Here is an 11,353-nt window from a genome sequence, read left to right as displayed (position 1 = left end):
AGACAGGTTGCAGATGAGGACCGAAGGAGCCAGAGAATGAGAAGGAGCCAGAAGATTAGAGCAGATTGCTGAGTTAGTTTGAGGCCAAGTGCAGCAATTCAGAGGCCAAGAGAGAAGCCAGATTGAATCAGTCAGCCGGGAGCTCGGAAAGGACAAGTAAGGGTGAGCTCATTAAGCAGTAAGTCTCAGAGGCTGACAATATCTAGGGTGAGGTTAGACTGTACGGAGCCTAGAAGCTTCCAGGACTAGGCCTAGGTTAGCGGAAGGAACCGGTAAGCCTCCCAGACGACAACTGAGCCAGGAGAATAAAAGTCCCCTTTACACTTTTGAATTCATGGCTTGCTTTGGTCAACAGGACGCACCAGAGGTGATGGGTTCGGCCTCAGAGCCGCCCACCCAGCCTCCAGAGGCCTTGGAGCTCCTTGCCAGATCCTGGATGGGGCAGGGGTCAGATACCAGACCTGAGTGAGCCCGTGGAGGAACAACTCAGTCTGTCGTTTCCCTACGGCTCATAAATTCTCTGTCTCGGCCTCAGAGAGCTCAACCACACATGTTGGAGCCTGAAGTAGATTAGGAGCAAGTGAATTGTTACACGGAGCCGTTAAGTTCTGTGTGGTTTGTCTTTCCCGTGCAAGCTAGCTGCCGAAAGACGAGAAAGGGCTGCTGGGCAGAGGAGACTGAGAGCTTGGAGGTCTCACCACAAGGCTCTGCTTTGCTGTGGTGGGCTGCAAGAGCCAGGCCCCCCCCCTCCCATCCCCAGCCTGAATCCCACCACGCAACTAGCAGGAAATGCTTGGATAGCGAAGTAGCTCCAGAGCTGGTGGTATGCTCTGCGAGTTTGAGTCAGCTCACCCCTGTAACAGCGGAGAAGGGGTTTGGATGCTGAGCTGCGGGGAAAGACTGCCCCCTAGGGGAGCTCATAAGTAAGTGACCACAATTACCTTTAGTCACAGTAAATGAGTTAAGTTAGGGCTCTACTCTTTTCCACAGTGATGTCACCTCTCGGTACCCTTTTAAAATGTTTTATTTACTTATTTATCTGTATATTTAAATTTGAGACCTGGTCTTATGTATTCCAAGATCTTCTGGAACTCAAACCCTAAGGATGACTTTGATCTTCTGACTCTCCTGCCTCTACGACCTAAATGCGAGGATAGCAGGCCAAGGTGCCACCACACCCAGTTAAAATCAGGGTTCTCATTATCAGTACTCTTTGACAATAAGAGGCACAAAAATTGGGTCTCTTTCCCATTTCCCCAGAAACATCCAGTGTGTTGCGGCTTTTTGCTCTTTCTGGTGGCACAGCTCCACTCTCAAGTTCACCTTCAGGCTAGTGGCCCAGGCTGGCGGCTGGCATTAGGTCTGGGCAGATACAATTTGAGCAAGGGGCACCCCCGCCGGGCGAGCAGAGAGCGTCAGGCAGCCCGGCGGAGCGCACGCCCGCGGGTGACAGTCCACTGCGCGCTCGCTCGCTCGCTGCTCCCACCACTCCAGGAAAGGGGCGGGGAATGGGAGGAGCTAGAGGCGGCCACCGCGCTCCCCGGAGCTCTTTAAAATCCGCGAGCCTGGACAGCTCCGCCGGCCGCGCGGCATCCCGGCGCCGTGTGTCCCCCGCGTGTCCAGCCGGCTATCCTGCAGCGCGGTCGCGGGACGCGCCCATGCGGCCGCCCACAATGTCTGGGCACTTTCTGCTGGCGCCCATCCCCGAGTCCTGCTCCGACTACCTCCTGCCCAAGGACATCAAGCTGGCGGTGCTGGGCGCGGGTCGAGTGGGCAAGAGCGGTGAGTGTAAGCAAGGGCTCGCGCCGCCCAGGGGGTCCCCACCCGCAGGGATGTGGGAAAGACCCCTGCCCGTTGGTACTCTCAGCAGTCCACTCCTGAGCTCTGGACCGGGTTGGCTCCTCCTGAGGGTCGCTCCAGTCCTGTCCATCACCTTCCGCCCGGAAGGCACTCCGCTGCGCCCAGGCTTTGTCCTGGGTACCTGGAGGACGCGCGCTGTTTGGACCTCCTTGACCCACCCCGTCAGCTGATTCTCCTACTTCCTTTTTCCAGCAATGATCGTGCGCTTCTTGACGAAGAGATTCATCGGCGACTACGAACCCAACACAGGTTAGAATCGCTTCGTGCTCTCTAGAGCCTGTATCTGTTTGTCCTCCTCCCCCCTCTTCTCGTTTTTTTTTTTTTTTTTTTTTTTTTTTCTGATCTGAGCGTGGGAACTTAAACGCATCTTCCTCGTCGTACAGGCAAACTGTATTCGAGACTCGTCTATGTGGAGGGGGACCAGCTATCCCTGCATATTCAGGACACTCCGGGAGACGTGCAGGTGAGCACTGTCAGGAAGGTGTGAGGTGCAGCTGACATTGAGGTGACTGGTTGCAGGTCCTGTCTAATGTGCATTTAAATTTAAGCGCGAGCTATCATGAGTGAGTTGAGGACCGGGATGCTGGATGCCAGGGTGGGGGTGGGGTGGGGGAGAGAAATAGTTGATTAGAACCAACTTCCTCCTAAACACCACTTTTAATTAATTATTTTGAAGATCGTGTCTTGCTATGTAGCCTTAGCTGGCCTATCGCTTACTTTGTATAATAAGTGCTTTGTCTTGCGTTTAGAATCTTTGATGCCTCGCCCTCCCAAGGGTTGGGATTACAGGCTGAGCCCCTGGCTCCCAGCAGCAGCTTCTTTTAGAGCCCTGGCTGACCGTCATTGCCTGGGCACTTCCAGGAAGTTTAAAAACAACAGCCTTGGGGCTGGGGTGGCGGAGGGCGGGGAGTAGGGGGGACGGGAGGGGGGGTGGGGGGAGGGGGAGGAGGGGTTGGGTTAGCTCAGTAGCCAGCTTTTCACTCCCAGGTCCAGCAACACATTTAAAAAAAAAAAAAAAGCAAGGAGTAGTGGGATTCTGGATTCTGGGGGAGAGGGTCCACTCTCCTCCCGGGGGCTCCCCTCCAATTCCCCCACTTCCATCCCCCAAACAAAAGTTACTGGGCTGTTTTCTCAAGCCAGTAATTGCAATCAGATAGCCTCTCGCCTATCAGTGTGGAATGCAACTTAAGTAATTGCTTAGCTTTTGGGGGGAGGGAGGGGGGAAGGTCAAGAGCCCAGAGAAAGGAATTTGTTTCTTCAACGTTCTCAAGAAGTTGACTGCTAAAAATATTTTTTTATGGGCTTGGGAATAGATATTTATGTTGGATTGTTTCCAGAATTTTTGTTTGTTATGAATTAGTTCCCTGAAAACCAAACCATTCTGGCCTGTAATTATTCTTAAGTGGTTGGAGTTCACTGGAGACTGTACATCCGAACCAGCTCAGAAAGTAACCCAGGTTGAGCGTTTGTCTGAGGCTCGCTCACAGACAGAAGCCTCTTGCAGAAACTGGGTGGAACCCGACAGCTACATGTAGCGATTTTTCTCCTTCAAGGTGATGTCCTGTTTGAGGTTCTCTGAGCAGGTCCCCCCCTTTTCTTTCCTCAGGCCCAAGACAACCTCGTCCAAATGGTGGATTCTCTGTCCAAGTCCGTGCAGTGGGCCGAGGGCTTTCTGCTGGTCTATTCCATAACAGACTATGAGAGCTACCAGTCCATTCGGCCCCTTTTCCAGCACATCCGGAAGGTCCACCCAGATGGAAAAGCGCCTGTCATCATCGTGGGAAACAAAGGAGACCTTCTGCACGCCCGACAGGTGCAGACGCATGACGGTCTTCAGCTAGCCAACGAGCTGGGTAGCATCTTCCTTGAAATCTCCACTAGTGAAAACTGTGAAGACGTCTGTGACGTGTTTCAACATCTCTGCAAAGAAGTGAGCAAGCTGCACAGCCTCGGCGTGGAGCGGAGGAGGGTCTCCGTCATCCCCCGGCCTCGGTCTCCCAACATGCAGGACCTGAAGAGGCGGTTCAAGCAGGCCCTATCCTCCAAAGTAAAAGCACCCTCTGCGCTGGGGTGAGCCATCTCCGATAGACTGGCATCTTTTATTCTTCTTGTTTTTACTAAGCATTTGTGCTGCCATGAAGACTGGGCCTTTCCCCTTTAAAACTTATTCAGAGTTTATTTTTATAATCAGTTTATTGGCTTTCAAGTGTATGTGTATTTCTGAAAATTCAAACAATGATTGATTTGGATTTTTTTTTTTAATGAGAGAGGTTTTTTTTTTTCTTTCTGTAACTGTTAGCCACTTTTCCATTAAAGGCAAAATGGCAATACTATCCCTTGTTTTCTGAATGTCTTTTTATAGAAATCTTGCTTGCACCAGAGCCCAGAAGTGTTCAGTGTTTGGCCCTGAGTCTGCACTCCAATTGGTGTCTTGCAGTAGGGAGGGGGTCATGCGGTCATGCAGAGGGAGTCAGCCGTGGGAGAGAGGTACACGGAGGAGGGAAGGGGTTTGAATAAGTACAAGATGTCCTTAATTAGGGCGCTTCTTCACAGTCAGGAAGTTGACACTGGTTTTCCAGCACAACGAGATGTTCGAAACTGATGCCAACATGTTACAACCGTCACTATCTTTTTGTACAAATGCGAGCGTAGCCTCTCTACAGGAGGTTTAAAAGGCTGACACACGCCTGTGATTCCAACCCTCAGAAGGCCGAGGCACAAGTGTCAGGCCATTCTAACCCATATATAGAAACCCTGTCCAAAAAAAAACAAAAACAAACAAACCACAAAAACAAAAACAAAAAAGCAGTGTCTGGAGCCTGGAGAGATGGCTCAGCCCTGGCTGCTCTTTCAAAAGACTAGGGTTTGAGTCCCAGCATCCTGCACGTGGACCCTCACCACTGTCTGCAACTCCAGTTCCAGGGACCCTGACACCCTCACGTAGACATGCATGCAAGCAAAGCATCAATGTATGTACAGTGAGAACAAGAAAGTTATTTTTAAAACAAACAACAGGCTGGGTGTGGTGGCACACGCCTTTAATCCCAGCACTCGGGAGGCAGAGGCAGGAGGATCACTGTGAGTTCGAGGCCAGCCTGGTCTACAAGGCGAGTCCAGGACAGCCAGGGATACCCAGAGAAATCCTGTTTCAAAAAAACCAATAAAATAAAATAAAATAAAAAATAATAAAAATAAATAAATAAAAAACAAACAACAGGGCTGGAGAGATGGCTAAGAGCACTGCCTGCTCTTCCAAAGGACCTGGGTTCAATTCCCAGCACCCACATGGCAGCTTACAACTGTGACTCCAAGATCTGAAACCAATACACACAAATTAAAATTATATGAAATTATTTTTTTAAAAAACACACAAGCAACAATGGGGACGGAGCTCAGTGGTAGAACGCGTGCTTTCTGTGCTCAAAGTTTTGGGTTAGATTCCCCAGGACTGTCAAAAAAAAAAAGAAAAGGAAGTGCCCCTTTCCAGGATTCGAACTTTGCTCTCCAGGAGTGACCTCTGCTCTCCTTCCCTTCCTATGTCCCTGACCCTCTGCTGCACAACGAAATAAGACAATCAAAGTATGGTCACACGAACCAAAGGCCACTTTTCTTGGGCTCACTATGTCCACAGAGAGAGAGGCTGATGTGAGGTAATTTCACAGGCAACACACCCAGGAGACTGGGGCATTGATTCCTGGTGGGTAAGGTCCAAAATTGTTGGAGTCTCTGCCACCGTCAGGGTAGAAGCCTCTGGAAAAAGGGAGCGTATAGCTCAAGTTTGAGGGAGGTCTTGTTTGGGGAGGCCTTGGGGGGGGTTGAACTCAGGAGCTTGGGAGTTGAACCCAGAGCCTTACTCTCTAGCACTGAGCTGCACCCCACCCCTGAGGCACATTTTTACTTGTGTTCTTTTTAGTGAGAGGCTGGTGATGGCCACTATGGAAGTTGCGACAAATGAGGAGCGAGGTACAGGGTTTTTTTGTTGTTGATTTTTGTTTTTTCAAGACAGGGTTTCTCTGTGTAGCCTTGGCTATCCTAGACTCATTTTGTTGACCAGGCTGGCCTCGAACTCACAGCAATCTGCCTGCCTCTGCCTCCCGAGTGCTGGGATTAAAGGAGTGCGCCACCTTGGCCAGCCTGAGCTGCAGGTTTTGAGGGTGAGGTTTTGGAGGTGTTTGGCTCTCTCAGAAGCTGTTAGGATAGTCAGGCCCCAGTTTCAGCTCACAGCATGCTCGCTCATAGAAATCCAGTAGTTGAGATCAGTAAGTGGGACACTGACTAACTCACCTATGGAGTCTGATAAGGAGGCTTCTGTAACCTTGCTGGAGGGAGAAGGCGGTCAAGTTCTCATGTATATGGTCTGGCCAGAAGTTACACTGTAAGGGAACGGGAACATACTACAAATATAAACTTCACAAACAGCTATGTGCACGCAAGGCCTGTCAGCAGTCTGTGTTTCTCTACAGGTCCACTTCCGTCTCTATCAAGGACTTTATAGTTCCTTGATGCCTGGAAAGACCACGTGAAAAACCAGAGAAGGGATGGAGAGATGGCTCAAAGGTTTGGCTCACTAGCTGTTCTCCCAGAGGACCTGGGTTTGATTCCCAGCACCCATAAAGTTGCTAATGACTGTTTGTATTCCCAGTCCCAGGGTATCTGACGCCCTCTTCTGGCCCCACAGGCACTGCATGCACAGGTACAAACACCCTGCAGAACGCAGACAGAAACATCCATAAATGACAGACAGGGGGCTACACAGAGAAACTCTGTCTCAGAGAAAAAAACAAAAACAACAGGGACCTCCCCTCCCCCAAAGTATACACACATGCACACTGTGCCCGAACACACACCAACACACACACACACACACACACACTCAAGCACACACATACGCACACACAGCCACAGCACATGTGCATTCACACACGTGCAAGCTCACTGCTCACACATACACATGCACACACTGCTCACATGCACATGCGTGCACACACTCACACGGACACATGCACATGTATACACATGTATGTACTACACATGTGCATAAGTCACATACACACACATGCACACAATGCTCACCCACATGCATACACACTCTCACATGCATACACACACACACACACACACACACACACACACACACACACACACACACTCCACCTGATAGTACCCAATAGGACTGTCTGCCTTTCCCAGTGTACTCCAGGCTCTCCCCGCCTGAGCACAGACTATCTCTTGGTCTCTCATACTTTTTCCCAGTCTTGACCTAAGTCAGGGCTTGTGCTAACTTCTCTTCTGCGACTCATGTCACACGTTATATGCTAGGGTTGGCTCAGGGATGCCTTTCTGGGTCTCCTTAACCATGCTATATAACCAAATGGATGGCATCAGGAGCACGCGTTAAGGGGGCACAGTTTACGGCTGTGTACCCCAGCTTCTTTCAGCTAATGCCCACAGCGTTTTAGTCTATTTCATCTTGGTTTTTTAATTAATTAATTTTTAAATTTTTAATTTGTTCTCTTTACATCCTGATTGTAGTGGCTCCCTCCCACCCCCACCCCAGTTGCATCCCTGTCCCACCCACCCTCCTTCCCTCCCCCTCCCTCCCCCCTCCCTCCCCTAGTCCTCAGAAAGGGGAGCCCTCTTCCCCTAACATCTGACCTCAACCTATCAAGTCTCATCTGTCTACCTGTGTCCTCTTCCTCTGTGGCCTGGCAAAGCCGACCGCCATGGGGAGGTGATCAACCTACCGGAGTCCACGTCAGAAGTAACCCCTACTCCCATATTTTGGGACCCACAAGGAGACTGAGCTGCCGATGGACTACATCTGAGCAGAGTGTCTGGGTCCTCTTTATGCATGGCCCTTGGTTGGTGCGTCCTCTGCCAGGATTTGTTAGCTCCATTGGTCTCCTTGTAGAGCTCCTGCCCAGGGTCTTTCTGTGTAGCCTTGGCTGTTCTGGAACTTGCTCTGAGGATCAAGCCTGCCTCTGCCTCCCTAGCACTGGGAGGGATTAAAGGTGTGCACCTCCCACGCTACCCCACTGCTAGAGTGCTGGGATTATGGACAGGCGCTGCCACACCCAGTTCCACACAGTGCTGAAGACCAAACACAGGGCTTTATTCTCAGCCAGCATGGCCCACTACTTCCCCCAGCCCAGGAATATTTTTCAGTAAATATACAATGAATGAATGTACTATCTTTTTTTGTATGTGCCGGAGGAAAATAATAGGAAATTATAATGGAACAAATGATGACACCTGCAAAATAAGAAAGGGAGCTTTTTAAATAACATTTACCGAGCAGTGATGGCAAAGAGCTCGGCTACTGGCTTGGGCAGCTTTCCATCACTGTGACAAAACACTAGAGGGAAAGTCAGCTTACAGGGGAAAAGGGTTGACTTCGTTCAGCAGGGCGGTGGCCACTTAGCCTGTGCGGAGACCAGGACGTCACGGCAGGAACGCTTGGGAGAGCAGAACTTCAGGGTGTGTGGGACACGGAAAGGGGCTGGAATACCATGGTCCCTTTTAAGCACACTGCCCCTCTCTGTGAGACCCCACCTCCTAAAGTTTCCATCGTAGTACAGCAACCAAGCTTTGGACATAAGACTTCGGGGGACATTCAAGATCCAGTCTATAGCAGAGACCGTTTCTCTTCCACCCAAGGGCACCTCTCCCCCAGACTTGCCATATCAAAGAAAGTAAAAAAAAAAAAAAAAAAAAAAAAGGTCAAACAAGTCATGTCTAAAAGATTATACAAACAGGGCCCAGTGGTACAGACCTATAATACCAGTTATCAGGGAGGCTGATGTGGGACGGTTGTAAGTTCAAAGCCAGCCCAGGCAACTTTAAAAAGGCTCTGTTTCAAAAGAAAAAATAAAATGAGAGCTGGGGATACAGTTTAGTTCTAGATTGTGTGCCTAGCTTGTGTCATAATGGGAGAGGTACAAATTTCTAAATACTCAAAAATATGGGCTGGAGAAATGGCTCAGCGGTCAAGAGCACTGGCTGCTCCTCCAGAGGTCCTGAGTTCAATTCCCAGCACCCACATGGCAGCTTACAGCTGTCTGTAACTCCAGTTCCAGGGGTTCTGATTGGCACACAGAAAATAAAAAAATTTATAAAAATACTATTTAGAATCCTGTCATCTTTTGAGAAGTGCCGTCATTGTTCCCGATGCGCCTCATGCCCTCAGAACCAGGATGATTGCTTTCTTCCTTACATTTCAGCTTGTTCCTACGAATCTTAGCTTGTGCAGGGTCCACACAAGACTGAGTCTCTTATCATTGCCATGACGACAGTGGGGCCCAGATCAGTGCCTGGTGTCAGGGCCCCTCCTGCTAGCAAGACTCTAGGTTCAGACACCCAATTAACATATTTACATAACAGACGCTAAGCAACAGGCTTGGATCGCACAGCTCAGAAAATGAGTCCCAGGGGAGTTTCAAACAGAGTCCAGCCTCGGTAGGCTCAGGCCGGGTGATGGGCTAAGTGGGGAGGGTACAGGACCTCAAAGCTTACTTTCCACACAGTTCCCGAGAACTGGCGCAACAGGGGAACAAATTGGCTGCTTCGTGGCCTGTGGTCCCTGTTCCAGCCCCTGTCTCCTGGGGCACATACTGCTTAGAGAATATCTGGGAAGCTCTTGGGATGGTTGTCTTGGAGACGGAGGATGTAAGCAGGCCACTCCCGGCCAGGAAGTGGGGAGTTCTTGGATTTGTGTGCTAGGAAGGAAGTCTGAGGATTTGGACTCAGATGGGCAACAAGAAAGCCGTTCCATCCCAGCACTCGGGAGGCAGTGACAGGCGGATCTCTGAAAGTTCGAGGTCAGCCTGGTCTACAAAGTGAGTCCAGGACAGCCAAGGCTATGCAGAGAAACCCTGTCTCAAAAAGCCAAAAGAAAATTTAAAAAAAGAGAGAAAAAAAAAAGAGAGAGAGAGAGAGAAAGCCATTCCAGGGGAGCTTGCTCTAAGCCAACTTCAGAAAACACAAAGTGGGGGCTGGAGAGATGGCTCAGAGGTTAAGAGCACTGACTACTCTTCCAGAGGTCCTGAGTTCAATTCCCAGCAACCATATGGTGCCTCACAACCATCTATAGTGTGATCTGATGGCCTTTTCTGGCATGCAGGTGTACATACAGGCAGAGCACTGTATACATAATAAATAAATAAATCTTAACACACACACACACATACACACACTCACACAGCCAGCTGTGATGACGCATGCCTTTAATCCCAGCACTCGGGAGGCAGAGGCAGGTGGATTGCTGTGAGTTTGAGGCCAGCCTGGTCTATAAAGCGAGTCTAGGACAGCCAAGGCTACTCAGAGAAACGCTGTCTCAAAAAACAAACAAACAAACAAAAAACAACAAAACAAAACAAAAAGATGCCATACAAAACGAGAAGAAGCACAGAAAAATCCAAATGCTATTATCTGTCTTCCAGGGTAGAAATCCCAGAACCCTGGACAAACATCTCAGCAGGATGTTGGCATCTTGGGTGGGCACGCAGAGGTGTCGCTTACTTCCATCCTTATCATGGGGTAAGATCGTGGCTGCCCGTGGTCCTGCCGCAGCTAAGGGTCTGGCATGTATCTCCTAGGCTCACATTTTGAAGAATGAACTATCCAGCCATCTTGTTGCTATTGGAGACAAGAGATTGGGCACAGGAGGTGGAACCTTTAAGAGGTGAAGCTAAGTGTGTGTGTGTGTGTGTGTGTGTGTGTGTGTGTGTGTGTGTGTGTACATGCAAAGGATGCATGCCTTTGGATTCTCTTTTGCGTCCGGGTGACAGAGTGATTGGTCTTCCACCCTTTTCTGATATTTTATTTTGTGTGTATTTATGTTTTACCTGTGTGAACGTCTGTGCATGCACATAGCACATCCTCAGATGCAGAAGAGGGTGTCAGATCTCCTGCACAGAAGTTAAGGATCTGCCCTGTGAGTGCTGGGAATCAAACCCAGGTAGTTTGCAAAAGAGACCAGTGTTCTGAAGGGCTAAGTCGTCTCTCGGGTCCCAAGGTGAATCTTTTGACTGTACCATGTGCTTCTGCCTTGATACCTCCTGCCTCAGCAGAAGCAGTGAGGCAAAAAAAAGTCTGCAACCTCCAAACCTATGAGCCTAGGATTACAGGCGTGCGCCACCGCACCCGGCTATGATTTCTACTTCTTGCTAGGCAGTTATTTGTATTTCTAGCGCAAAGACATTTGGTGTGGCAAATAAACCATTTTTCTATTTCATCACTGTCTAAAATATAGGCTCCTGTGAAAGACTGTTAAAACTAGTCTTAATCTACAAGGAAAGACATAATGACAAAAAAAAAAAAAAAGAGGGCCTTTTTCTAAATATGATAAATCTATATGATGATTTGTTGTAAGAGCCAGGTAGGGTGGTTAAAGCCTTTAATCCCAGCTCTCAGGAGGCAGAAGCAGGTGGATCTCTGTGAGTTTGAGGGCAGCTTGAGTGAGTTCTAGGACAGCCAAAGTTATACACAGAGAAAA

At 49.4% G+C, this 11,353-nt stretch overlaps 1 protein-coding gene across 1 annotated transcript; it reads left to right on the top strand.

The window, feature by feature from the left end:
* The first annotated feature begins 1,524 nt into the window (after positions 1–1,524).
* RASL11A (RAS like family 11 member A) lies at positions 1,525–4,193 on the top strand. The gene is made up of 4 exons (XM_084764068.1): positions 1,525–1,782; positions 2,053–2,109; positions 2,244–2,323; positions 3,467–4,193. The coding sequence occupies exons 1-4, from the start codon at positions 1,659–1,661 to the stop codon at positions 3,932–3,934; spliced, it is 729 nt and encodes a 242-aa protein (XP_084620194.1). The 5' UTR covers positions 1,525–1,658; the 3' UTR covers positions 3,935–4,193.
* The last annotated feature ends 7,160 nt before the right edge of the window (positions 4,194–11,353 follow it).

Source organism: Acomys minous (genome assembly GCF_964271855.1).
Source record: "Acomys minous genome assembly, chromosome: 16".
NCBI classification, from domain to species: domain Eukaryota; kingdom Metazoa; phylum Chordata; class Mammalia; order Rodentia; family Muridae; genus Acomys; species Acomys minous.
The sequence above is the reverse complement of the archived record's forward strand: the minus strand, read 5'-3'. Positions and strand labels throughout refer to the sequence as shown.

Excerpts from the sequence above, each read along its gene's own strand:
- RASL11A (XM_084764068.1), top strand. The coding sequence starts at position 1,659 with ATGCGGCCGCCCACAATGTCTGGGCACTTTCTGCTGGCGCCCATCCCC. Across the intron at positions 1,783-2,052 it reads GGGTCGAGTGGGCAAGAGCG|CAATGATCGTGCGCTTCTTG; the intron begins GTGAGTGTAAGC and ends TCCTTTTTCCAG. Across the intron at positions 2,324-3,466 it reads ACACTCCGGGAGACGTGCAG|GCCCAAGACAACCTCGTCCA; the intron begins GTGAGCACTGTC and ends TTCTTTCCTCAG.